This window comes from Cygnus olor, chromosome 8, assembly GCF_009769625.2.
Source record: "Cygnus olor isolate bCygOlo1 chromosome 8, bCygOlo1.pri.v2, whole genome shotgun sequence".
Lineage (NCBI taxonomy): Eukaryota > Metazoa > Chordata > Aves > Anseriformes > Anatidae > Cygnus > Cygnus olor.
Genome location: NC_049176.1, coordinates 17,291,203 through 17,318,869, shown reverse-complemented (window position 1 = coordinate 17,318,869; position 27,667 = coordinate 17,291,203). Strand labels below are relative to the sequence as shown.

The 27,667-nt window shown below is 37.1% G+C and overlaps 1 protein-coding gene across 1 annotated transcript in view; it reads left to right on the top strand.

Moving 5' to 3' along the window:
* HS2ST1 (heparan sulfate 2-O-sulfotransferase 1) overlaps positions 1 to 27,667 on the top strand; it is a 78,886-nt gene that overhangs the window by 31,686 nt on the left and 19,533 nt on the right. Inside the window, exon 2 of the mRNA XM_040565205.1 lies at positions 26,899 to 27,137. Within this exon, the coding sequence (XP_040421139.1) occupies positions 26,899 to 27,137 (239 nt within the window). The remainder of the gene's footprint in view (positions 1 to 26,898; positions 27,138 to 27,667) is intronic.

The following is a 27,667-nucleotide window of genomic DNA, read 5'->3' as shown; positions in this document are numbered from 1 at the left end:
GAAGAGAGAAACAGTTACAATTCATGGTTATAGATATCATTTTATTGAAATGGTGAACAGCGTGATAGGGAACTGCTTGGTCAGTGACTAAGTGCTTGGGTTTGAACATATTTATGAAACAGATGTTCTGGATATTTGCTGCAAATACATGAGTAGCCTATTATCCCTGCCTCTTATGGCAACTTTTTTTTTTTTTTTACTTTATAAACTAGAATTCATTTCCATTTAAGAGTTAGAGTCAGCTTTTTCTGCTGACACATTCACAATTGATTTGCCCAGGAAAAGTTTTTTTTTTTTTTTAATCTTTTAAAAATGATTAGAGTATAAATAGAAATATTTACCCAGGTTTCCATTCATGTCAGGGAAGAAGAGATAAATAAGAACATTCAGATCGTATTTTGTACATCGTAACACTTATAATCCAAAACTCTATTAAGAATTTAAAGGTAAGTTAGGTTGCTATATTTCTTGCACAAAATGAGATGTGAAGAGAGACCTGTTTTGCTATAAATTTTAATAAAATTTCAGAATACATTGTCATGCATCTTTGGTGCATCAATAGAGCTGCGCTATAATGCTTGCTGTTTTCCTTGAGGTACCTTCCATTACTTTAAAATGTACAGCAAACTAGTCGTAACACTATTTACTCATGAGAATAGTGGTGAATTAAGGCTTGGTTTTTACATTGACGTTACCGGCTCTGCTTCTTTTTGCTGCCAGAAAAAATCAGTACAGTTTATAGCACTACTTCCAACTTTGTTTTTGTGCTGGTTTGTTGGTATTGTGCATTATAAATGCCATCAACCCCCCAATTAAAGAACATTAATGTAACTAATGTCTCTGTAGTATTTAAAGTCAACTGGGGTTGATTAGCGTAGACAGAGGCAGTATGCTCTTTGATGGCAGCCATTACAGCAAGGTTGCATTTGTTTTAAACAACAAATGGGTAATTATGTGCAGACTGCCAGTTATAGGTAATGTAATTCTCAATTAGATAGATTACAGTTCTTGATCTCATTGATTGGGTCTGCACTGGGACTATTGATTACTATTTGTAAATTTCTTAACAGGATTGTAGGAAAACCTAACAGTCTGGAAAGCTATCATGTGCTTCTACATTCCTCTAAACAGCAGGATATTAGGGGAAAAAAAACTACTTTGGGGCATTTGATTTCAAACACTAACTTAGATGATCAAGTTAGAACAGTGATGGCTCCACAGAGCAGTGAGAGCTATCCAGCCCTGTAGGCATTGAAGCCAACATGGAATCTGTGAGCAGGTGGAGCAGGTCATCTTCCTCAGTTATGGCACTAGACTTTAGAGTATCTTGAATGATTAAATAATGTGGTTTGAGAGACAGCATGTGTTTCCAGAACCTTAGACTTCTATGATTTCATTTTCTAAAACTGATTAGTTAATTATATAATTATTTGTTTCACCGAATAGACTATATTATGGGTTAATACTTTCAAATTAAACCTACTGATTCATGATAAACTGTGGTCAGTATTAGATATGTTTTATTTTTTTATTAAAATGCTTAATTCAGGTTTTTAATTCTGTGAAAGTGAACATACAATGGTATGTACATTTTTTAAAATGAGTCTAATGCTTAGTGTTTAGAATGTGAGTCTACACAGTGCTGCCAAGAAGAAAATCACAGTGTGTATGTGACAGAATGGACAGATAATATTGGCCATAGAAACTGCAAGATACAAAGAATTGTTTTCACCTCCAGAAGCACAAAAAAAGTGACTGAAGGCTTTTAAGATCAATTTTAGCATTGAATATCAAAATGGTAAAACAAAGCAGTAATGAGCTGAATCCAAAACGTGGGATGTTTACAAAGGACTGCAAACCTGCTACTATAAAGCTACCTCTTCCACAAAACAAGCTGAGCAATATAGCCATGTTCTCAGGTACTGCTGCATCTAGTTTTGAGACTAATGCTGCTGACATTCTCCTTTTGTAATTTTGGCTTACTTTCTTTTAACAAAGTCTTATTTTCATGGAAATAAAGCTTGCTGTTTTAGCAAGCTAAATAAATATTGTGTACAAATTCTCTGTCAGAGGTAAAGAAGCCCTTTTTACGTACATACATACCTGATAGTCAGATACTCCCCAATTAATATTATCTCTTAAAAAAAAAAAAAAAAAAAAAAAAAAGAATTACTTCTTGTATGGGGAGGGGAAACTTGCATCTTGAATGAATCTGCCAAAACTTCCTTCACCTAGCTTTCAAACAGCTTGACAATTCTACTAAATCATTACTGGTAGAGAGCAGCATCCATCAGGCGGTACCAGACATCGCCTGAGCAGTACGTGTAAAGCTTGCGGGTCTCAGGGGTCGCTCAGAAAAGTACATCAAAGCACATGAATTTTGTGTATGTACAGTCACAACTGTGTATCTTGTTTAATCTAATATTCTGTTTGTCCACATGGAATCCATGCTGATGAGACTAAAATACCACGATGAATTCCCAAATAGTTGATACATGAACATCCAATTGCAATGTGATACCGTATCGCTGATATCTTGGGCTTTGTTCTTAAGGAAAACTACAAGATATCTAGGTAAGATAAGTCTGGTAACTAAAATTGAAAATCCATTTGAATACCGTAAACCTTGTACTTGATAAAGGCACTGATTTTTATTGCTTTTTTTTTCCTGCCAACCCTTCATTAAGTTAGGTGGCAATCTTTTTGTCTCTGTGGGTGCTAGCAACTTGCTCCCTTGCTAATAATCTCTTTGAAAGCCAGCCACTCTTTTTGTCTCAAGATACCTAATTAGTATAGCTAAGTTTAACTATAGAAGTGTAATTGTTTTGGACAGTGTTTCTTGTCAGACGTGGTGCTTCAGGGACTGAACACTTCCCCACCTGTTGTTTTTTTTCTGGCAGGTATATCATTTGGTCTAATATGAAGTACACCAGAGAAATTAGTAAGGAAAGGTAAACTTTTGATGATTTATTTTTTTTTTCTGATAGTCATATGATGTCTATTGTCATCCTCAGTGGATGGACTTCAGTGACTTAACTGGTTTTGATAAGATATTGCACTTCATGTAATAACATAATTGAATTATCTGCACTGAGTCTCAGCTTCATCACTCTTTTGATTGTCTGCAGTATGCAAGTTTAAGACAGCACAGTGTGTCCTTTTAATCTAGCTGCTTCAGTGTCAAGTACCCAAACGCATAATTTTATGTATATTAGAGAACTGTATTAGTAGCAAAATAGGACATGAGGTGATACTGCTGTGAAACCAGTCCTGTCTAGCTATTTGAGGATATACTTCTGGGGAAGAAACAGAAAATAAAATGTTCTTTCTGTTGTACAACTGAGGTTTTTTATCCTGAGAAACTAACTTGAATAGGATTTCAGGAGGCCCTTCTTGAAATATCAGCTGCTCTTTCGGATCACTCAGGGCTACAAGAACTACAAGTCAAACTGATGCCATGATTAAAGTCTGAGCTCAGGGATTGATGCAGTCTAGTTTAAAATTCTGTTGGTTGTGCACATAAATGGTTTCTTTCTCTGTGCAACACTGTTTATAAAATGGAAAGAAACATCTTCCTATCTCCAAAGGGTTTTGGGAGATTAAGTCCATAAATTCTGGAGTCATGCAGAGTTCTTGGCAGATGTGTGGCTGTCATGGTCCTTCCAGAAACTCTTAAGGTACAGGAAAGCAGTACCCTACATGCTCTGGACACAACAGTCAAATTAAGGACTACTGTATACTAGTTAAATTTTTTTTTTTAGAAATATTTCCATTTTTCCCCTCTCTATGTTAATATATATATATATGTATATATACAGAAAATCCTTCATTTTAGGAGTGCACCAGCTTGGAAGCAAGTAACTAGATAAATGCAATGAAGTTTTCCTGGCATCAGTTATGTTATTCTTTCTCACTACTTCTATGAAGCAGGCCCTGCTCAACATTAAAAACATTCTCCTTGCTTTGAGGACAATACTTATTTAATATATAGTTGCACTCATTTCGAAGTTTGGTGATTATGCTGTGCTGGGATGTTTCCGTCTCACCGGAAGTGAAGGAGAGGAAACCAGAGCAGATTCTAGGGAGGAAAGAGCAGCTCCATTTCAGCATCCAGCCCTTTGTGGTGATCCAAAGAGGGACAATCATTGTAGATCTGGAGAGAAATTTTTACCAACAGAGTTGGGCAATCAAGCACTGTGAGCTATCAGAAACTGAGATGGGAATTAAGTTTGCAAGGAGTAAACTTCTTGCCAAGTGCATTCACCCAGCTCCTCTCCCAGCTGTAGAATCAGGAGGGCAGCTGAAAGGAAGAGTGGGGAAGGAGCTGGTTCTCTACGTTCAGTCAGTACGAGGCTCTGCAAACACAAAAACTTAATACCATCATCGTGGAGCTGCTAGTATATTTGCTAGTTTTGATTTCTGTTTTCCAATGCGGTATAGATGCCAGACTAAACAAGCTAACTGTAGCAGTAGTAGTTGTACATTTTTTAGACAATAAACAATAAATATGCAGCAGTTTTTAGCAGATGTTTTGCAAACCTGACTAAATGAATAGCAGTCCTGGGGAAGAGCCAAAAAATGCCTTCTAATATGCTATTTCACAAAATGTAAATCAGACCATCACCAGTCATGAAACTTTATGTAGCAGTATATTAAAGTTGGTCTTAAAATGTGAGTGTTCTCAGCATTTCATCCTGCATTAAGCTTCCAATCTATGTGTATTTATTGTTGCAGAAATTTAATTGTGTTAATGTAGTGCCTGACTCCTAATGAATAATTTGCAAAAGAAGTGGACTGACACTTTCTCAGCATATTGTGTTTGCATCTTAATGAACATTTTCTGCTTGGTCATGATCAAAATGGGAATGCATTTACATAATGTTAATCAAGCACTTGTTCTTAGTATTTGGAAAAGGGCAGGACTTAAATTTAATTTTTAGTGAATGCATATATCTAACACAAATTTAACAACTAGTTTAAACTACAAGTTGCTGTCACAGTGAAAACTGATATTAACTATCCCTTCTACAGGCTCTATATTAAATGTTCTTTTAAGATGTTTTGTAGATTGATATTTTATAACTCATTCCTGTTGCTTCCTCTCCAGACATAAATCATACCTGAACTTTCCCTAATCTTTCTCAACCTTTTTAATTTACATGATCACTTTCCATTTTTAGCTATTCATGAAACGATAATTCTTTTTTTTTTTTTTTGCTAGTTTGGTTCTACTTCATCTTTGGAAGTAGAGAATAACAAGTGCTTAAAAACATCTTTAAAGATTTTTTCTTAGAGTGTAAAGAAACAAAAATGGTTACAAACAATTATTTTTCATCAATGGTATTGCCTGATTTTTTTGTTTCTTTTTCTGTTCCTGGTTATATTATTTTGTATTCAAGCGGATGAAAAGAAGCACAAGAAAATATTGTAACACTTCAGTCAAAAAAGAAAAAAGCAGTCATAGGCAATCTGTTTTGATTATGTAATGTGTAATCATATATATATATATATATATATATATGTAGCTTTGTAATTGTTTTTTTTGCTTTCTATTTCAAGAGCCTGGTATGTCTCAGTGCTTTATTAATTGACGTTCCTAGAACTGGGGGGAAAAGAAGCTTCTGTTAGGGGGGAAAGAAGAGAAAGGTAAAATATGCTTTTCTCATTTTACAGTGGCAAACAGTAAAACTACAAAGACTTGTTGTATGTCTTCGGGTGTATCGAAAGAATCAGCTTATGAGGGAAATAAGCAGAAGTACAAATGCACTGTATCATCTGTTGCACTTTATGCAAGGGATTCCTAGGTGGTGTTTAGCAAGTCATTTGAAACACAGTCTCGTGTTGTCAGAGCTTTCGTAACAGAATTTATTAGCAATAATTGTGTCTGTAATGGTTCTTCTAGACCTGCTTTGAAATGTCAGTGTAGTTCCAATATGACTGGAATCAGGTGTCATTTAATGTAGGAGTCCAACTGTCTCCCAGTTCTTAATTGTCGTCAAAATCACAAGCAGACTGTATGAAGAAACTCAGTCCTTGATCTTTATTCTCACAGGTAGAAACCACCATTTTCTATCAGCTTCTCACGGAGATAAATCATGTGTTATCAGTGTTAAAACATGTAGCCTTAGGCTGCACCTTTTACTCGGTGGTAAGCTCACACAAGTTATTTTCTTTTGGAAAAAATTGTTTATCTGTGAGAACAAGTATAAGACACCAGCAGGAAAAAAGAGGAACTAATACTGGTTAGTAGCAAAGTAAAGACAATTTATTTCTCTTGCTAATATTCATCCTTTTGTTGTAAGTTTAGCTTTGTGACTTGTTTGACTAGAGCCTGTAGATTTACTGAGAAAACTTCAAATTTTGCCTTGATTCTCTTTATGCTACACAAATAATCTGTCTTTTGTTATCCCAAACTTTTTTTTTTTCTGTCTGGCATTTGTCAAAGCTGCCTGCCTAAGGAAAATATCCTTCTCTCAGAACTTCTTCACCTCCACTGTTACTGCCCAGACAGGGCAAAAATCATAGGATTGAATTAAGAATCATTCTTTGGTCACAGTAGGTGAATTTTGCTGTGTATTTTGATGTGGCTGTTGGAAAAGTGTACCTATCCTCAGCTTCCCTCGGCTCTCTGCCATGTCAGAGCTGGTCTGTACAGTAACTCAGAGGCCAAAGGAGCTGGCAAACATTGTGCTGACATTGGGAATTGTCGCAAGCCAAACAAAGGCACTGAACTTCTGCTGGCACCTTTGCTACGAATGCTTTGATAGAAGCAGACACTGGTAGTAAAGCATGAATTTAATGAGTAGCCTTGTAAAGGCCGCTACTGGTTTTGATTTTACAGAGTGTGTGACTGTATGATGATGAGTATATAGTGAAGTTGTATAACAAGAATATGGTGGTTTATAAGGCGGTGTTTCTGTTTCAAGGAGGAACTGCAATGTTTTCATGTTCCAGGTTCCCTCTGAAATGAATTAGCAGCTCACTGTGGTGAACCTTCGAAGGCTCTGGGAAGTCTTTAAGTTCATTCACTGCTGGGAAGAGCATCACAAGCAGATACATAATAGCTTCTAAACAGATATAAAGAACAGGCTTTCCTCGGGAAGGAAGGAAGGCAGCAGCATGATTGAGCAGTCTCGCTTTGAAAGCAAAGCCTAGTGTCTTCTAACTCATTCTTTCAAATATACATGAGCACTATTTAATTTTTTTACTGGCAAAATTGTTTCCACTCAGAGGAAGTTCTGATTTTGATGTCACTAAATATTCCGCTGGGTCTCTGCACTTGAAGGATGAAGAAATGGATCACTTAGCATAAGTTTCAATTGCATAAGTATGCTATATGTGTACTGCATAATTACAGACCACCAATTCGAGCAGCTGAATATTGCATGTCTAGAATGTGAAAAATTCTTTTCATTTGACATTCTTGTATTTTTATCTGTCAAGGTGTTGGTTTCATTTTGTGGAATAGTGGAATAGAAAAGCTATGATTGAAGTACCAGTTTCAAACATCTAGTCTGTATGTTATCTATCAGCATGCTTACAACATCAGTGTTTTATCCTGTATTATAATGCAAGAGTTTTGCATTCCTTTTAATTTTTAACCAAAATACATGGGTAAAAATGCATGAAGCAAAAAACAAATACAACTGAAACAAACAAACATTTGCCAGTGTAGTGATTATCCAGATCTTGACATACGTAAGAGAGCTTAAGAATAAGAACTTGAGTGATTTTTGAATAGCGCTCACAGCTTCTTCAGAGTGAAGGTGAAATTTTTCCAGAAAGCATCCATATATTATCAAAACTACAACAAAAAAAAACTAACAAAACATTTGAAAATTAATGGTGAGGTGGCAAATGTTGGCAACAGGATAGAATCTGTCAAATGTGAATTAGAACAAAGCTGTTCTCAGCTGCAGAAATGTGTATTTTTTTGTTTATTTTCTGTAGGTGTTTTTGTCCTGGGGGAAATTTCTTGCAACTGCCATTATCTTAATCTGCAGACAGCTTCAGCAAAGATAGGTACAGAATTATATTAGCGAAGAAGAACGTTTCCATCCAGCTTCTTTATTCCTGTTGTTTCGTTTTAAGTGTAAATAGCAACTAGGCATCAGCAACTTAGTTTCAGGCTCCTTAACATTTGAGGGTATTTAAGCCAGAGGAGCAGGAGCCTCAGCGTGCTGGATGAGGAGCAGAGAGCGAGGGGAATACCAGGGAGATTTGATGCTGGAAGCCAAAGAGGTGAAGGCTGCGTGCTTACAATGAAGCCAGTGAAGGGTGGCAAGGTGTGCTGGAGAAGCCACCAATAGCTGTGAACAGAATGCAACAGGGCCCTGGCAGCTGGAAAAATGTGGTTGTGGACTGTATGACAAAGTACTTGATCTAATGGTGTACCTACTGCTAAGCAGTCTTTGATGTTGATAGCAGGGAAATATTTTGCGTGTTTTGTTGTTGTTTTTGGAGGAACTTAAATTGAGCACTAGATCTTTTTTTTTTTTTCCCAACAACAACAAAAAAAAGGATAAAATAATGGAAGATCTGAGTTAAGTTGCTAAAAACTATCATGCGATTCCATGTAAGTAAATTCACCCTTCATATTCATCAGTTTGTGAGTGATGTTTGCTCCATTAATTTTAATAGCAGAATAAGGTGGCAGAGCAAGCTCTGTGACTTACAGCCTTCCAGATTTCTGTAAAGAAGTAAATATTTTGCCTTCCCAGTGATGGAGCTTTGAGGAGAAAGGAGTTGGATGATATATTCTTCCCCTTTAGTTTGGGGGTCTGCAATCAAAAAACTTATTTATTTTGGTCTGGCAGCACAAATACCAAGTGTATTGAAAGATCCTCTGGTTCCTCACTTTGATATATTGCGAATGCCAGTGTAGTCTCTCTGAACAGAGCAATGGCTTTCTATATTTGCTTCTTTTTTCAGTCTCTAATAAATAGGCAAACCGATATCTTGATTATTTTTATAGAAATAGGTACATTCTGTAGAGCAGATGTTTGCAATGGCAGGGATTTTAAGGGGAGCTAAAGTGATGTCCCCAGTGTTTTCAGCCTGCTCACGAGCCTTTTGTATGTCAAGCCGTATTACTTCTGAGTTGGAAGATACTAAAACAAAATCCATTAAGACAAGACCTAATGTTATCTCAACTGCCTTATATAAAAAAGATAGATGAAGACTATCATTCTTCTGTATAGAGAGAGGCAAATGTCCGTTCCCCCTCAAATTCCTGAGGCTTAATAAGCAAGCATTTGTGCTTGTTCTTTGAAACAACCACAGAAAAAAGGCAGTTGATTGCATAAGACTGATGGTTGAAAGATGGGATTCTTGGGCCTCTTACTGTGTACTGTATTCATTTGAGTCTATTAAAAGCTATCTAAAAAACTTTAAAAGCTTCTGAGACTACTGCTTTTTTTTTTTTTTTTTTTTTTAATGGAGCACTATTTCATTAACTCTGGTGCACCTGGTTAGACCTCAGGGAAGGCATCTGGTCTGCCTTCATTGTACTAGCATCTCAGCAGGTTACTTATGTGTATATTTCTGCTTTTTGAGATGATTTCCCACTTTTTTTTTTTCTCCCAGTGATTTGCTGGCTGCTTTTTTTCCTCTATCTTCGCTTGCTAGAACTATGTTTTTGTTTTTAATGGTGTTTTTCAATAAAGTCTAGGACTCATTTTTTCTGGTTTGGGGTAAGGGGAGAGTTGTTATTCAGCTTCATCATGTAAAATAAAGAGAACATTGTTAATTATAAATGACTAGCCTTATTAACTGGGTCCAGACATATATTAGAGAATGCCGATGCCCTTCCCAAGGGTAAACTTGAGATATCTGTAGGCTGCCAGGTTTACTTTCTGTATAGACTGTTTTCCCAGCTTTCATCAAAATAACCTAGACCTCTTATATTTTATGTTGTGGTATGTGTCTGTATGTACAAGTGAAAAATTTAGAATAAGAAGTTGATCTTTTAAAGGAGTGTGGAGTAATACAGCATATTCTAATTCGTAGCCAACTTGTCTACTGTTTTTCTCTCAAATTCCTTTCCGTCCTCCCCATGGTCAAACTATTTAATGTGGTTTGGCTTCCTGTGTTCACCACGCTGATTGGGAAATTAGGAATGTTGTTTTGGATGAGCTTGAAGCCCTGTTAGCTTGGTGTAGTTAATAGTAAAGCCCTGTGTTGTTTAAAGCCTTTTGGAGCTCATCAGTGATTTTGAAGGTTGGTTTGTATTTAAGATTATTGAAACAGAGAAGCCTGTACATTTCTTTCATTGTATTGTGTTTGTGCAGAAAGAGAACTGAAATTAAAGAAGGTGAAAGTATGGAAAAACAACATAAAAGCTTTCGTTGGTGAGTCTTGGAAGAAAATAGTGAATTCAGTGTACAGACCAAAATACTTCTGCTGCTATTGACTTATGTGCTAAAAGAAACATTCTTATAGTACCTAACGTATTCTGAAGTCTTGGTGGAGTGGTATTTTGGAGGTTTGCTAATTTTCAGGTAGCTTTCTCTGTCTATTTATCAGTTGCTCAGTATAAATCAGTCATCAGAGTTGTATCTCACAACAAATAGCATGCAATCTATTTGATAAGGTATGTTAAGCAACCTTCACCTCTCTACCTTACCTCCCTTACCCCCACATTCCTCTTGGAGGGCATGTTCATCGGCTGTTATTCTGACACTTAGATTTTTACTGCAACCTTTCTATATGATCTCTCTATTGTACCTCCATAGCATTGATATTTACTTTTTAAAGTCCTGGCAATAAAGCAAAAGGTTCTGATTAAATGGAGTTCAAGACAAGACTATTTCAAAACAATCTTATTGATTGCAAGAGCTGATAGTGCTTTGCCCTTAAATTAAGGGAGCAGTTTATTTTCATGCTAAGTTAGTTAGACATCTGGATCTTTGCTTGCAACTTGAGTAACTTTCATATCTGAATGAAATAAACAATGGGTGTCCTACTCTAGCCAGGACAGTTTATTACAGCTGATAATGGAGAAGTTCAGTACGTTTCTGGGCTGTGATCTTATGTTCAGCTCTTGTGGCAATCTGAAGCTTTGCAGAGCTTCACTGTTTTCCACTGAGCTTCAGACAGAAGTAAGATTTGACCTGTGAAGTCTTCATTTTTAAATGCAACTGAAATGCATTTTCAGGTGTGTTCTTTGGTGGGTGGTTTTGATCATATATTGTGTGCTTAAAGGTGAAACCAGTCTTATTTATGCCTATCCTACATACAAGTGATTTGAAAAAAGTATGGATTAAAAATAGGTTTTGTGTCATAGGCGTTACATGGATTCCTCTGATTTTTTTCAGTGGTTTGACGTTGGCTAATGGAAAAAGTTGAGTGTATCTTCCCCCGCCCCTTCTTTTTATATAAGTTTCTGACAGGAAATCTGTAGCTAAATATCATTTTATGATTTCCATCTGTTCGCATATAATGGTGTTTTATAATGCAGTCCAGATTGCTGCCCAATAGAAATGTCTGATAGCAGGAGATAGGCTTTAAAGTGATTGTTGTGCATAATTATTTTTTCAATGAGTGATTCATTTAATTTTGAAATTAACTACCTCATTTTAAATACAACTTCCTTGATGCAAAAGTTTGCATTAATTAACTAAAATAGTGCCTCATGTCTTTAGTTCCAGTATGTTTTTGGGGAAAAAATGGTTTGTATAGCTGAACTACCATGGCAGAGTAAGAAAATAAAATGCATTCTTAAATTCAGAGTGAAGGAAAAAATATGCAGTAGAAATAGAAAACTGTTGCTAAAATCTCTTTGTAGCTTACTTTTGTGATCTGTGCAGTGTGTTACCCAACTACTGTGGACTATGTTAAAGAGCATTTAGGGTAGCCAAAACCATTTTAATTTTGACAACTCAGGTGATTTCCTCAAGTATTAAGAGTAATTGATGAATATGTTAAGCACTAGCTCTTGAAAGATGTGTGTCAGCATATTTTTTTTAATGAAAGTTGCCATCTTTCACAGCTGGGAAGAAAGACTTGGTAATGGGAACCACGTATATCCATATGGTGGGAAAATAAGAGGGCAAATTAAAAAAAAGGTGGGGGGGAACCCTTGTTTTTCATGCTTTTCATCACATGTCAGTCTTGATTTTTGTACAACAGACTGTACATCTTTGAAGACCTGGGATGGGTAGTGCTGTGATAAATGGTAAATTTATTGTTGCTTTGCAATCAAGTTGTCTTTAAATATCTTTACTTCCTGTGAGTTTACATCTTTCGTGTTTCAATGATAATCTGAATAAGTAACAAGAAAGTTATACTACTTATCTGCTCGGGACTAACTTACGGACAACTGCCTTGTGTGTTAAATGAGCCAGGCTGCTGTGACTTCAGGATTGGACCGCAGGTACCTCTGAGTGGATAACTCTGCTCCCTCTAGTGGGGATTAGCTTTATAATACCCTAACTACTTATTTTTTAGAGCTCTACTCCATAAAAAGAAACTTACTATTTATCTATGTTGAATTTCCTTTCACCAAGACAGTCTGTTGCAAACACTTTAATGGCATAAATACGAGTTTTTGTAAGGTTTGCAACTTAGTCGTTAACAATCCAGCTAAAAATATGTGTAGATAGATAGATAACTTTCTCTGGTTTGTTTCCTGTGTCTGTCTGCTTTGCACAGGGTGAACCTTTGCAGCGAACGAGGCAGTAATCCATCTTCAGCTCTGAAGTTGGAACTATTCATGTATGCAGTCATGAGGGAGCACTGGTCTATCATTTTGTAAAATGAAAGCCATTGGACTCAACTGCTTTGATGATGATATTGAATGAGTTAGTATCTGGGCTGAAAGCAGTGATTGTTCTCAAATGCTTATATCCACAACAGATGTGCAGAGACAGCTAGTCTGACTCCCACAGCTCTGTTAGGGTGAGACAGCCCCATTAAACTTCTGTCAATTCCACCACTGCCAGTCACATCAGAGCTTCTTGCGACATCGTTCCTCTGATGCACAGAGATAGTCTGTTGTGTTCTGCTGCACAGTCCTGCTTGCCTCCTTAGAGGGAAGCAGTGTGAAACTCCTTTGCATCAAAGGAGAGAGCCAAACAACCCCGAAACAATAACAACACTACCCCCACAATGCTTAAAACAGCTTTTTTCCACCTCTAAGCTGTAGGAAGAGGCAAAAGCACAACAGAACTGTGGCAGCTCTGCTTTTTGTTCAAGAGGAATCGTCAGTTTGGAAATGTGTTATATTTTGAAATATGTTTTTTGTTATATTTGTAAATGTAGTTTTTAGAAGTTAATATGTCTCAGAAATTGTACCACAGTTGAAGAACAGGTTTAAAACAGCTTATGGGGCATGAAAATATCTGGAACTTCAGTAGGTTATTTTTAAGTGGCACGTACAACATCAGGTGAAACTTCTGCTACCTGTTGAATTTGCAGGCTTGTAACATTGACTGCAGAAGGGAACCTTTTCCATAATCATTGGAAGAAAAGTCGGGGTGGGGGGAATGCCAACAAGTGTATACTAGTGAAGAAGGGATATATATTCTTTTCCTTCCTGGCTCTGCAATGTGTTCTTGTGACCTCAGGCATATTGTTTGTTCTTGTATTTCTCCATTTATTAAATGTTGAGAGCCCTGTCTGCAATTTTTCTTACTTCATGAACATTTAAGTACTTTGAGAATCTTGAATTAAAGTATTGTTTGGCCCAAGACTTGTATTTGTTTGGTGTTCAGATTTCAAAGAATATGAACAGAAATACTTTCAGGAGTATTTCTGGTGTTAATCACTTAATCCAGGAGGAATGCGAAATACTTGCAAAGAGCCAATGTCTAAAAGTACATGGGTTTCTTTCAAGTAATTAATGGAAGCTTCATATTGTTTGGAAAACTGCTCTGCTCTATGATAGGAAGTATTTAAGTATTTTTGATGCAGCTAGGTCTTTCAAGACTTTTTCTATCTTCCCAACTAGCCATAGGCTAGCAGTGTACAGGGATGCGAAGTCTTGATCTGTAACAATTTTGATACAGAATTTTGTTTTGAAGTGACCCATCTTCACATTGATATGGTGATGTTTGAAACAGTGAGAATTTTTACCCTATGTCAGTTTTAATCCTGCAAGTTGCTGTCAGCCCATGATATCCTCTCCTTCCTGAGAAGAAAGAAGATAGCATGATATGAACTAGGTGTCAAAGGAGGTGTGAAAACGTTTTGAGGAGGCTGTTCAGAAGCTATGAGAAGTTACTTTCATCTGGGAACTGGAAATAATAAAGACTTCAGAAATTATTTTCTTATGAACAAGGGAGGTAAGTTTTTGCAACTTAACATGTAGCCCAAGTCTGTCTTCCTTTTGAAAGATAAAGCTGTGTATTGAAGGAAAAGAACAAAAAAAAACTCGAATCAAAAGGCCAAGTGTCTTTGCACTTGAAAAATGTGCAGTAGCAATGTGGCTTTTGTATCTCTTTAAAAGGCATTTGTAGATGTCAGGGTTTGGGAGAAGGCAGCAGAAATGTGATCCTTACTATGTCCAGATGGGTCACTGTAAGTCTAAATGACTCCTGGCAAACTGAGAAGAGCTGCATGATGATTAGCAAGGTGCCATGAGTGAATGAGAAGGGCTACAACTATCTGAAAGGTTGAGGGGAAGGTGATGTGGCAAAGCACTAAAAGATGTAGGAAGACATGAGATAAAGCAATGGCTTTATTGAAGGAGACCTGTAGGCAGATGTTACTTGTAACAGCCATAGAGTAATGCTGAATTATTTGTTACAAAACAGTTTGAATTTGTCAGCTACATTTCTGATGAATTTACCTAACCCGTGTTCTTTTTCCCCATACGCTGCTGCTTGGTTCCCTTGTGTTGCCTGTTTGGAAGGGACAATGTTGTTTCTTCATTGAAGAAGAGTCCAGTGAAGGGAGACAGGCATGAAGAGATGAGAGGATAACCTTAAAAACTTGACACGAGTTGTATTTGGGGTGGACCTAGAACAGTGACTTTGGGGAGGTGAAGGGGGGTTATGAACATTTCCATCGTTTTTCCTGGAGCTTCCCTTGAACCAAGCGGTATTATAAGCAAATAACGCCTCTCGGCTTCTGCCCCGCTTTTCTCTTCAGCCTTGTGCCTCAACTTTTACTAACATGAAATGGTGTCTGTAGAGCTCTGTTTCGAGATAGTTATCAAATTCCCTGCAGTAGTAAGAGAAATTTGTGCTGCTGCTTCTGTGGGATGTTACCGGGCCTGTGGAAGAGGCAACTGGAGAGATGGCATTGGCTGTCAGCTCTGCAGCGCAGGGCCAACACATGAACATGAAAGGAGCACTTGGTAATTAATATATGGGTAGTTCTCTCTCTAGCCACAGCTAAAAAATAAAAAAATAAAAATTGCTGAGGATGATGAATTGATTTATTTTTTTATTATTTATTTTATTCCTTATACAACAATGTTGCCAGAGAGTCTGTGTTATGTCCAAAAAGTCATTTTCATGTTTTGCTCTGAAGAATAACTTCAGTGACATGTTTTTGGAAGGCAATATGTCATCTCCCTGGAAACAAAATTGACCAGTGGTATTTCATGCTTTGAAGTATTCCAAATAAATAAGATATCATACAAAAAACTATATCAGTCAGTATCTTTCCACAGAAGTTTATAATAGCACAACCCTTACAAAATTTGGATTAAAACATCTTTCTGACTTAGCACTCCAGAGTAGTAACTTCCATTTCATATAATAAAAAGGAAAGCTTGCATGTTTTTTCACATATGCTTTATTTAAATTGCCAACAAATACTTAAAAAAAAAATCCTTATATGGTTACAGCTTGTTGATATAAAAATGTACTACTCGACTTTACTGTTCATAGACACAAAAATAAGTAGTTGAGATTAATTGAATTTGAGGATCATGACTTAATATAACAGCATGACAAATTCAAATTATACATATGGAAACCTTCTGGAGTTCCTGGAGACTTAAACCAGAAGAAACTCGGGCAATTTGGGGTTCACGTGTGGAGATGTGAAGAAGAAAGGCCAAGAGCTTGTTTTGCATGATTCCTCGGTAGCTTTAGCGCTGGCACAGAGAGGAAGTGTTACATCTCTACACCTTTTTGGTGGAGAGCTGACCTGAGAGCTATACCTGTACCTCTGGAGAGAGGGCCTGCTTCTGCAGGTCACAGACCTTGTTTCTTTGGGAATATGGGCTGGATGTTATTCTTGTAATAATATGAAGTTTCATCAAATCTTTTTTTCAAAGAATAGATATAGCACTGCTGCTCCTGTCTGTGCTCACCATCTAGTATATTATTTCAAATCAAGTAAAACTATTTTAAGTGGCTCAGTATTGACAGTTCAAAACATTTTTTCTGTATTTCTCTTTCTCAGCAAATGGATTATTCCCTTAGAGTCCTACAAGTTTCAGCCATGTTAGAAATGGGTTAATGCTAGATTTTAGGCTATCGACTATTGTTGGAAGCGGATTACTTTGCTGTTATAAAATAAAATCTGACAATTTGAAGTCTTAATATCTGCAGAAGATAATCTGACCAAATATGTGGGTGTTTCCTTTTTTTTTTTGTTTTGCCAAGATCACTCAGCCGTTTATATGCTGTGTGTAATTGCTATGGAAAGGCTGCACAAAATGCCAACACAATGATATGTAAAGCTAAATTAGCTTTTTGATTGTTCCAGAGGCCTTCATAAAAAGAGTATTTCAATTGGAATACTGAAAAGAGAATCTTGATGTCTTTTTTTCTGCTCTTACTGGGAAGATACCTTTAGCAAATTTTAACTTCTGTTTCAGTGGCACTACGTTACCCAGTCTGACTTCCTGCAGTTACGATTTTTAATAAGCTCTGTGCTGATGTACCTTCAGATAATGACTAATTACAGTGTATTAACGTCGGGATGGGTGGTTAGAGATTGATGGATTCAAATCTACCTATTGTGTCCCTCACTGATGTGGGACCAAAGGTTTGAGCAAGAGACTGGAACTGTTTTTACCTTTTTGCAACAACTAAGATTCAGCGAGTGAATTGCTGGCCTCTTTATTCTAATCAAATTTTCATCAAGTAGTCACCCTTGTACAAAAAGGAACCGATTTGGTGGAGAAGAAAATATTTCTCGTGTGTAGGAAAATAATTATTTTTTAATTGCAAAGCTTAATCCAGTGTAAATCAGGATTAACACCCAGAGGCTTTCAATGAGCAGCTGGCTCTCCTAGTAGCAGGAAGCTTTTTTGTACAGAACCACTTCACCACACACCTCACCAGCTCTGGACTGTTGCTGTTTTTACCAAGGACAGGGAGCTCCTTATCGCTCTGGGGTGGCACTAGGTAAAGCCCATTTGTGTAATTTTGCTTTAGCTAATAGATGTCTCCCACAAAGAGCTTCTATGGTAGCGCTATTTCTCTGCATGTATGTTTGAAGTGAGTGTGACTGCCACTGCCTTAGCATGGAGAGAATGAGCATGGGAGGTTTGCATTAGCTGCCTAGATGTCACAAGTGTTCCCTCACGCATGGTTTGTAAGTAATCCTGGGGTTTCATGTAGGCTTCCATCACGAGAGGCCAACTGAACTTCCCAGGTAGGCCCAGGGAGGGACGTTATGTGGGGACTTGCAAGATTTCCTTTGTGAAAATTCCTCTACCGACTCCTTCAGTTCACTGAGCCACTGCTCCTTTTAATCCTCTGAAAGTCAGAGGTGAAGGACTGTTTTTAAAACAGGTGATTATTTTATTCAGAAAGGAACCAAGTCGCTGCTGCATGCATTTGTTTTCCTAATTCTGCCTGAGTTTGGCTTGGACCCCCAGGTCTTTCACACAGGTATCAGACATAGCAAGGAGAGTTTTTCAGAGGTAGCTGAGGAACTAATTAATTCAGCGTTCCCTGCAGTTTGAGCATTTAATTCAAAGAGTGTTTTTCTTGTACCTGGATTTATTTAAAATGGCTTTGATTGAGGCTCCTGAAATGTAATTCTTTGAGGGGTCTATGTGTTGTTAGGCTTACTTTTATTCATGCTTATCTTTTTCATCGCCATGTGAGATGAAGTCTTCAGGCTTCAGGCTGGCAGTATGAGATTAGAATAAAAGATAAGGCTGTCTGTATTTGTTACTATATTGATATTTAAGCTATATGGGCTAGCAAATCTCTTTGCAGATTTTAGAGGAAAATAAGAGATACTTTTCATTTGTATATAAAGCAACCAGAGTACAGAATGAAATTGAAGTTCTTAAAATGAAATTAACAGGAGCAAGTGGTTTTCACACAGAAAACAAAGAATATAATCAAAAGCTTATCTAGTCAGCCTTTAAAAATGTAATTAAAATTCATTCTCTTATGACTTAACAACAGTGGGCTTCATCAGCATGCAGACTTATTTCTGTTTTGTTTTTTTTTTTCAAAGGATTTACACAATTCTATACCTATGTTAAGGTCAGCAATTATGTTTATCATTGTAAACGTTCTGTATGCATCTGGTGTTATTTAAGCACATATCCTCGTGTATCAGTTGGTATCAAATAGAATTATCATGAGCTTATTCTTGGTACTTTAACTTAGTAAGATTCCTAATAAAATGTTTACATTAGCTATTCTGATTGGAAAGCAACGCTGTTTGCTATTCACTATTTTTTTCAGGGCTGTTAGACCAACTGGCAATATTTTATTTTCTGCATCACGTTAGTCTAGCCAAGAAGTGCAAAGACAAGCAGGGATATAAGTATAATATGCTGGAAATAACAGTATATCTTTCCAATTAGGTTTATTGAGTGTGATGGTGAATTACTGTTATACAGCATTGTCCATACATATAGGTCCCTCCATGATTTTAACAGACAGTTTAATGATCCTTTTTCCTTTTATGCTGCACAATACCCTTTCAGGAAAAGTAAATAATTTTGTCTGGAGAAAGCTTGTATAAAATAAACTGTCTCCAGCCTTTCTTGCTAAATGGAGTCAGATGATCTATATTGATCTTGCTTTCTTTTTTTTTTTTTGAATTGGATTTTGCTTGCAGGAGTGACATGCATGTTTGTGTAGCAGAACACTTCTGACAGTCATAGCCATGTATAAAGCAGTTCCATTAGGTTTTCATGCTAACTCCAAAGGGCCTGCATTACAATATTAAGACACTAGGTAAGAGCAGGCCCTTCCATTATGTACTAAACCGTGGTTTGTATTTAGAGAACAACTCCCTGATATGCAAGTATTTTTAGCTGCATTTATTGTAGTCACAGTGCTTCTTAACTGTTCAGCACTCCTGGGATTTTGAAAAGCCACAAACATTTTCCTTATGTGGTTACATCTTTCTCTTTATATTTATCTGTTAATCAGGCTGTTTCATCCTAAAGAAACCTGAAATTGCAGGTGACTGCGAGGAAAAACAGCTGAATGGTATCTATTTTTTTGGGGGGGTGGTCCTTTGGGGAGCCAGGAGTTGCACTCGGTCCTTGTGGGTCCCTTCCAACTCAGATCTTCTATGATTCTGTAGTGTTTGCTGTCATGCTAATTAATTAACTTGAATTCAACACTTGTGTCAAACAAAACAGTCTGAAGCTGCAGAGTTAATGGAGCTATTTGACATCTGATTATTTTTAAATCTTACTGCTGCACCATGTTGCCTAAAATGTTTCTGTATTTTTTTATGTAACTTTTTAACTACTATTATTTGTAGCGTTCCAGAGCAGTAGTGGTGCTGCTATATTTACAGGTCAAGTTACAGCTGGTGTGCTTTTAGTATGCAACTTTTCTTTTTAATCATTAGTAAATTTTTCAAAATCTCATGTTTGGAGGAGCAAAGCCTCCTTTTTTCCTGTAGTATTCGATGTTATTACACAAGAAAATCTGCTAAGAAGGCAGACTTTTTCTGGAATTAGTCATGCTTGATGGGGTATCTAAGCTTTGATCTGTAAATGAAATTCATTTGCTCTGTGGCCTTGCATGGGCTTTCACCCTTTCTGGGCAACTTGAGATGTAGGGAATGGTTAGCATTCTGAGTGAAGGGCTGCTTGCTTCTCAGAGGGCACTCAGGCTGGAGAGCTGGGCTGACTGGAGCCTCATGGAAGTAAAAGAAAGCACAAAACCTTGCACCTGGTATAAAAGTGGCCTGTGGAACAGTACAGGCTGGATGTGCTGGGCTAGAAAGCGCTTTGCAGGAAAGTAGACAAGTTGAATTTGAGTCAACAGTCTGCCAACAGTGGTGAAGGCCAACCTCAGAAGTCTTTTCCATTGTAAATTATTCAGTTCTTCTGTGTTGCTGTAAAGAGCGTGCAAGGTAATGAAAATCACTCCTGTCATTTGAGATTACTGAAATCACTCCGATTCTTTAGAATGAGTGCAATAAACAGATTGCTCGATCTTCCTTATAGAGACCCCAAAACTTGGTGTTTTATGTAATGAAAAGTTTGGCATAACATCTAAATTTCATTTTTCGGCTATTCTGCCTAACAGAAAACTGTAAGAAACATGTAAGGCCATACATATGCTAATACATATATTAATATATAAACAGAAATACACAGTCAGAACTTAATCTAGAAGTACTCTGTCTGTCCACATTTGTAAGGATATCAAAAATTTACAGAAAAAATGAGAAGTAGTCTCAGGTATTGAAACCAGCTTGGATGTATATATGGGATAGAGATTTTACAGTTGGTTAAACTTTTTTGGTTTTAGTTTAGTATCAAACCGTGGACAATGTCACACACTACTCAGTGTGTTTCAACTTACGTGTTCAAAATAAAGCCCTGGCAAAAATGCTATCTTGAAAATAAATGACAAGTATCAAACGCTAATGGAACCATAGCAAGTTTTTCAGCATTGCTACTAGTAATTTTCAGACAGCTGCTGCATTAGATTTTAGTTAATGATCTCAGTGCCTTGTTGGAGTTGCTTCCTTGCTGCTCCATTTTGCTGTTGTTTTGTTTTGTCTTTAACCAGCTCAGTGAAGCACCATGTGCCTTTTTTGGAGTCTGAAACCAATTCTTCTCTGTCTGGACTGTTCTTTTTCCTTCTGTTCTCAAGATGCATTAACTGCTATTAAAGAAAAAAGAAATCGGTAATGTTAGCGAGTTGTAATTGTTCGCTAAATTACTACTTCTTATAGGAGAAGTTTTTATACCTGTTCCTTTCTGTTTGCCTTACTGGAGAAAACAAGCTGGAATGTGATTTTTAAAATTAGTTATTAGAATCTCTCCATACGAAGGCAACTGAGTTATCAAAAGGAGTAGGAAAAGGTGGGTCTTCTTAACCTGACCTAAAGTAGTTGAAGTAGTACCAGAGAAGTTATTTTAATTTTTATGCTCTGTTTCCGTCCTTGTGTGTGCTCTGCACGTGTTCTTCACTTTCTGTAGGTGAGAACTGGTCCCAGAGCACATGTGCTGAGCCTGTCATGGGATCTGAGTTGTTGTTAAGACAAACATTAAAGTTTTTAGTGGCTATCTCTTAGACTGATTAAAAATAGTAAGATTTGCAAATGAGGCCAATGGTCTCTTTTGACTGAAGTGTATTTAGGGTCTTAAGGGTTAAAACTTCTCTAATTAGGCAAATCATAACCTGCACAGAAAAATATCTAGGAAAAGAAGAAAGCAAAATGCCCATGTTGATCTTTAACTAGAATAAATTATGGGCTGTGGCACCTGGCATTAGCAGTGATTTCCGTAAGCGTGGTACACAGGTTCCCCAGATGGTACCTTTAAGCAAAATTTGTGAGGATCTGAAGTGGTTGGCGGCAGTGTGCGCGTGAGGAGCTCAGCAGTACCAGCTAGCCTCTGTGCGAGAATGGCAGTGTGCTTGAGTTGGGCTGTCACTGTGTCAGATACCACTGGTGACTGAAATTGACGTTTTGTAAGCAGTTTTTTTTTGTTTTCTTAATAAAAACTTGGTAAGGTGGGGGTTAGTGTACCTTTGTGTTGCTTCACTCTTGTGCTAAATTGGCTAGCAGCTTGTATTTCTATCAAATAGCAAGTGTTTTGCTATCCTTGCTTAATGTTGGTTCTAAAATCTTTATTTACATATGTTAATGGGGGTCAGAATCTTCATTACCATTTTAAGGATGATCACTTAGCGATAGTTGCAAGGAGTTGCTCTAACCTGAGAGAAGCTGAAGTCCCCTGGAGCGGTGTCAGCGCGCTGCCGTTCCTGGAGCAGGCAGGAAGGTGTCCCGGCTCTGTCCTGATGCTCCCCGTGCTTCACCCACAGCTGCCTTTGGAAGCAGTGAACTGTCATCCAGCAGCAGGCCTCATGAAGTAGTACCTCTACAGAGGAATGGAAAGTAGAAGTGTTTGGGGCAAGCCTTTGGTTTCATGTTGGTAGTTAAGTCATGAAGTTGCTGAAGAACCAATGCAATGGTTCTGATGTTTGTAAGACTTAAAATTAGAGCAGAACAGAGTTAGTGTTCTTACAGGTCTTTGGAAGAGTTGGTATGTTGTTACTGATACCTTCAACAAATTTAACTTTAGGGTTTTTATATTAATTCAGTGTATATTTTTCCTGTAGTTTTAATTGGCTCTAGTAACACAAATCCTCCATGGCCACAAATTGTCATAGCACTATTGATTCTTTTTCTTCCTCTCCATCCTCCAAGTATTCATATTCACGTACAGCAGCAGTGCTCTGGTTTGTGAAAGTAGTGTGCTGCTGAACAGCTCCCACAGGCAGCCACATTTCAGCGGAGGATGAGGTCTGTGTGTATATGGTTTGTGTATATAATTTGAAAAGTGAATCAGTACATGAAGTTTGCTAAGTCGTTATGGATAATTTTTCATTTTTCATTTTTATGGATAATTTTTCAGTTTTCATTCTTCATCGGAGGAGAATGGAGTCAATATTGAGCAGGTTTTTGGTCCTGCTCTGGTTCAGTATTCAGGCCAATGAAGTGCTTAGTGCAGCTTTTGGGCAGTGAAACAGCTTGAGAGCTGCGCGGTGCCTCAGGCTACCAGCTGCTTGCCTAATTGGCCTGGGAGCTGGGTGGAAACAAAGCCGAGACACCAGGTCAGCTGGCTTCAATATTGTTCCCAACTGGAAGAAAGCTGCTTATTGGTTTGAAGTGGCATCCAGTGCCACAGATACACAGCAACTGTTTGCTCAGAGATGGTGCCAGCACGCTTGCCACATCTAGCTGTCCAGTTCCTCTGCATCAAGTCAGCATTGAGGTTTAGTCCATATCTTTTAATTCTATTGGGCAGCACTGGAAGGTTGCTGAGCTCAAAACTATTTCAAGACTGAACCTTTCCTCATCTGAGTGGGAGGTTTCACAAGGAAGTATGGCATGCGCACAAGACATACTGAAAAGAGAACCTACATAATATCCATGGACACATGCAGAAGGAAAGCAGATGCAGAGGACAAAGAGCATAGGGTGGTATGCTTTGAATTATTCTTCCAGATACTCGGTTAACTTCACTTTGACAGTCAGCAAGGCTCAAAATGTATTCTTGATCAAAAGTGATACAGGCTAAGATATAGAGGAAAGAAAAGTTTCTGTTATTTTCAGATTTTCTTGTTAAGAAATACCTAAGAGGTTCTGGAGTTTTAGTGAAAATTGAAACGAATTTGAAGTGTTTTGTTTTGTTAACATTTAAGTTGATAGGATCCGTGCTACTCTGTTTTGTTTGGGAAGATGTTAGTTTGTATGCAGTTAACACTTGGATTTGCAGTAAATGCTAATAAACTTGTTCAAAGGCATTTGTCTGTTTTAATGTGCAAGGTATATAGACAAATTGTTTATGATCAGTGATTTGTTTCTGTAATTATTTCAACATTGTTCATTTCAATATATTTTTACTGAAATGTATAGGTCTAGTGCATTTTCACATGAGATTTTTGTTAGATGAGATCCTAAGAAAACAGGCCTAAGCAATCAAACTTAGTCTGTCCATATCTCTCCCTGTGTTAATAATTTTAAAACCTGTTGACAAGCTGTTGACTTAAAAGGGCAGAGATCTTGAAAATAAATCATTTCAAATTTTTCCATAGTTGGTGGTGGCGTACAAATTGAATGCTGTTATTAGTACTTCTGATGAAGGAGGAGAAGACATAACTCGCCCATTGTATGCTACTTTCTGGTAGCATCTGACTGTGGTATTTCGTGTTTTCTGTTCATGTATGGTACTGCCCGTGTGCAAATTGACTTAGAAATTGATGAAAGTTTGCATGTAGGACAACACATGACAGAACAGCATTTTTCCACGCTGTATAAAAATGATATCATTCAGTGAACCTAAAGGCGCAGTAATTTAAATTAAAAAAAAAAAAGTGAGAAAGAATATTTTATACCTTTAAATTATCATCCATTATATTACCATGAAAATCTGTCTTGTATTCAAAATACCACTTGCTTAAATGCTGCTTAGTGTGGACAGTCTTAATCCAGTTTAGACATCTCTTAATAATTTTGCAAACCCGCTTTTCTTATAAAATCAGGTTTAAATAGAATGCAATGAAAACAGTGAGTCTGTAGAACATCATTTTGTCCATGGGATTTCTGATGGGAAATAAAGACCTAACCTGACTTTTTAAACTGATTTCAGTGAAATCAGTCCAATCCTATGTAAAAAAGTTCTCAAAATGAAAATTAAATTTGCATGGTTGTCATCTAAAGAGATTTCTAGTAAATTCAAGTATATTCAATAAATAGCTAGCATCTTCGTCCAGGCGTTGGACTCGATGATCCTTATGGGTCCCTTCCACCTTGGGATATTCTATGATTCTTCCTGTTTTTCACATATAAAAAAATGTTAAAACATACTGATTTCAGTTCTTTGTCATAAAAATTATTTTTCATGTTACTTTGAAGCTTAAAACTTACTTATTCTTTGATAATAGAACCATGTACTTCATATTTGTGGAAATTGTCCTTTCATAGGTTCTTGTTTTCCCCTCACACAATATGGGCTTTAAGATGATTGTATGCAGCAGCCTTTCTGCTGCTTGCATCTAATCATGTCTTTTGTATCGTAGCCATAGCGTTTGCAGTTCACTTCTCACACTAATTCTCGAATCATCATGGTTTCAAATATCTCAATAGAGGAATATTTCTCATCACTGTTTTTGAAAATCCTGTCCATTTCTTGCACCTTTTTACTTTTATATATATAAAGCTTACTGCATATAAATTGGAAGTTCCTCGTGGTACCGTGCAGCCGCATCAGCACTGGAGTTCTGTGCAATCATCATTCAAATCTACCTGAGATGTACGACTCTGGTGTAGAAATACAAACGAAATGTTCCATTTCAGCCTCTCTAGGTGGCATTTAGTATCCATGTAGCCCCGAGCAGCCATGCAGCCATGTGTGTCCCATACCAAATGCTTCCTCTGCTCAGTTACTGGCAGGAAGAGGAGTTGTCAGTCACTTCTTGTAGCCACCTTCAGCTAGATGAAACCTGAGTCTGTTGCCTCATCTTTCCGAAATCAGGGGTTTGCCAGCAGTGATGAGAGAGGTATCAAATGAGAAAGGAAGGAGTAAAAACTGTGACTGTTGTAGTGGGGAGCAACAGATGTCATGTGGAAAATTGAGATACACTCAATAAGCATTTTCTACAAACATTTTCATACTGATGTAACTTAGTTATGGGGTGTGAGATATGAGCATATGAGAGAGAAAGTTTAAGCTTTGAAATGTTTCAGGCAGATGGAAGTTTGTGGTTGAAGACAACTTATGTGGGATTATAGGCTAGTGGTGTTCACAGCTTAATGATTCTGTTTTAAAGTGATTTTATGTTATAATTAAAGAGATGCGGTGAAAGAAAATACAAGGAACTGAGTTATTGGAAGCAAGGGAAGTAGAGGCCAACAGCTTCTGGTGCTAAGTGTCATCCTGCATAAGAACATAACACAGAGAATTACAGGTTACTCTTGTAGTATTGACTTTAGTGTGCGCTGTTGGCCATCAAAGATTTACTTGAATATATTATTAAAGACAGTATCACAGTAAGTGAATCAGAAAAGATGCTTTGATATGTGTATAACAAATCGTATTAAAGTATATACTTACCTAGGACAGAACAAATCTGTGTCTGAATCAGTATAAAGCATTTAATATTCAGTAGCCAAAAAAATGCCATAATAGTCTGATACTCATTTTACAAATAGACCTTTAGCACTTGAAGCAGTGTTCAGTTACTCAGTGTTGCCCTTTGTATAAAAGGAAAAATGGTTTGTCATGTACTCACCTTGCCAAAATGTTGTCCATAGCTTGCTTTTTCCACATTTCTTCCTTTTTATGTATTGAATGAATTTCAATATTGAGAGATCACTTTTCTCTTTAATGTTCACTGTTTTATAAGCATCTATCGCTTATATTCTTGTTGAACTTGAAATCAATAAATCCAATGGAATTTTTGCAAAACCGTTTATTGGATTGTAATGCTTTGCACTTGGGGCTTGTGTTAACTGGTCTATCAAAAATGTTGGCTTCATCTGAATTCCAGTGCCTCTATAGAGTTAATTGACTAAATCTGTAGTGTTAGTAATTCTACTGGTTTGGGAAAATTCATATTCTCCAGGTTGCTTGAGTTATTCCTTTTATTATAGTTTTAAAATAGTAGATATTTTATAGAAATTATTTGAGATACTTCTTCACCATTGTGACAAAATGTCACCATTTTCATATAGACAATATAATTTCACATAATATAATTCACATAATAGACACTTTTCCTTAAAGGAAATATTCAGTAGCATTTACATGAGTCATAGAATATGGTACATGTTCCCTAAGAATACTGTTTTCTAGTCTTTGTCAGACTAAGTCACCTTTTATCATTTGTACATCTCATAGATTTTTTGCTTTACATGTCTGAAATATATAACAGCAAGTGTTTATTGCTGAGGCAGTATTGCTCTTCACCAGGTTATTTGCATTCTAAGGTTTGAACTTCAAAATTGGCAGTCTTTACATTGAAATTTTGTATTTGTCATCCTTAACAGAAAGGGCTATTGCAAGACATGAAGTCAGAGAAATAGAACAACGTCATACAGCAGATGGCCCCCGACAAGATGTGACACTGGATGAAGAAGATGATGTGGTGATTATTTACAACAGAGTACCTAAGACTGCCAGCACATCCTTCACAAATATTGCCTATGATCTTTGTGCAAAGAACAAGTATCACGTTCTACATATCAATACAACCAAAAATAATCCTGTTATGTCTCTGCAAGATCAGGTAAGATGCTGCATTTGGGATGTTTTTATTAAACAAGGAGAGAGCGCAGAAAGCTTTTTTTGCTGTTGTACCCATTTATCATCTGAAGGAGTTGGCTTCTCTGTCGCATTTTCCCATATAAATGAATTTTAATATGTTTATATTTTCTTTGTTGAAAATAATATTTATTGAATAATAGGTTTAGGTTTTTGCTGTGCTACTGGAGGTGGTAAGTACCTCTTCACAGGAGAAAAATGAAGGTAAAAAGGGACATGGCTAAGGCAGTAATGACCTTTGTTATAATTGTGTGTAGTGGTTTATTGTATTGTCAATGGTTTGCCTTTTGGCTCTGTAATAATACTTGCCTATTATCTCCATCTGCAGTGAATGCAGTCTTAAGTGCTCTCCTCTCTGTGTAGTGCAAGTACTGTGCTGTCATGGCTGTGCTGCTGTCTTTGCTCAGGGCTCACAGGTGATGAAAAACAGGTAGAAAGAAGTGGCTGTAAGGAGCCACTGTAAGTGGGTTGTTTGGCATCCACTTTGAGCTCTTA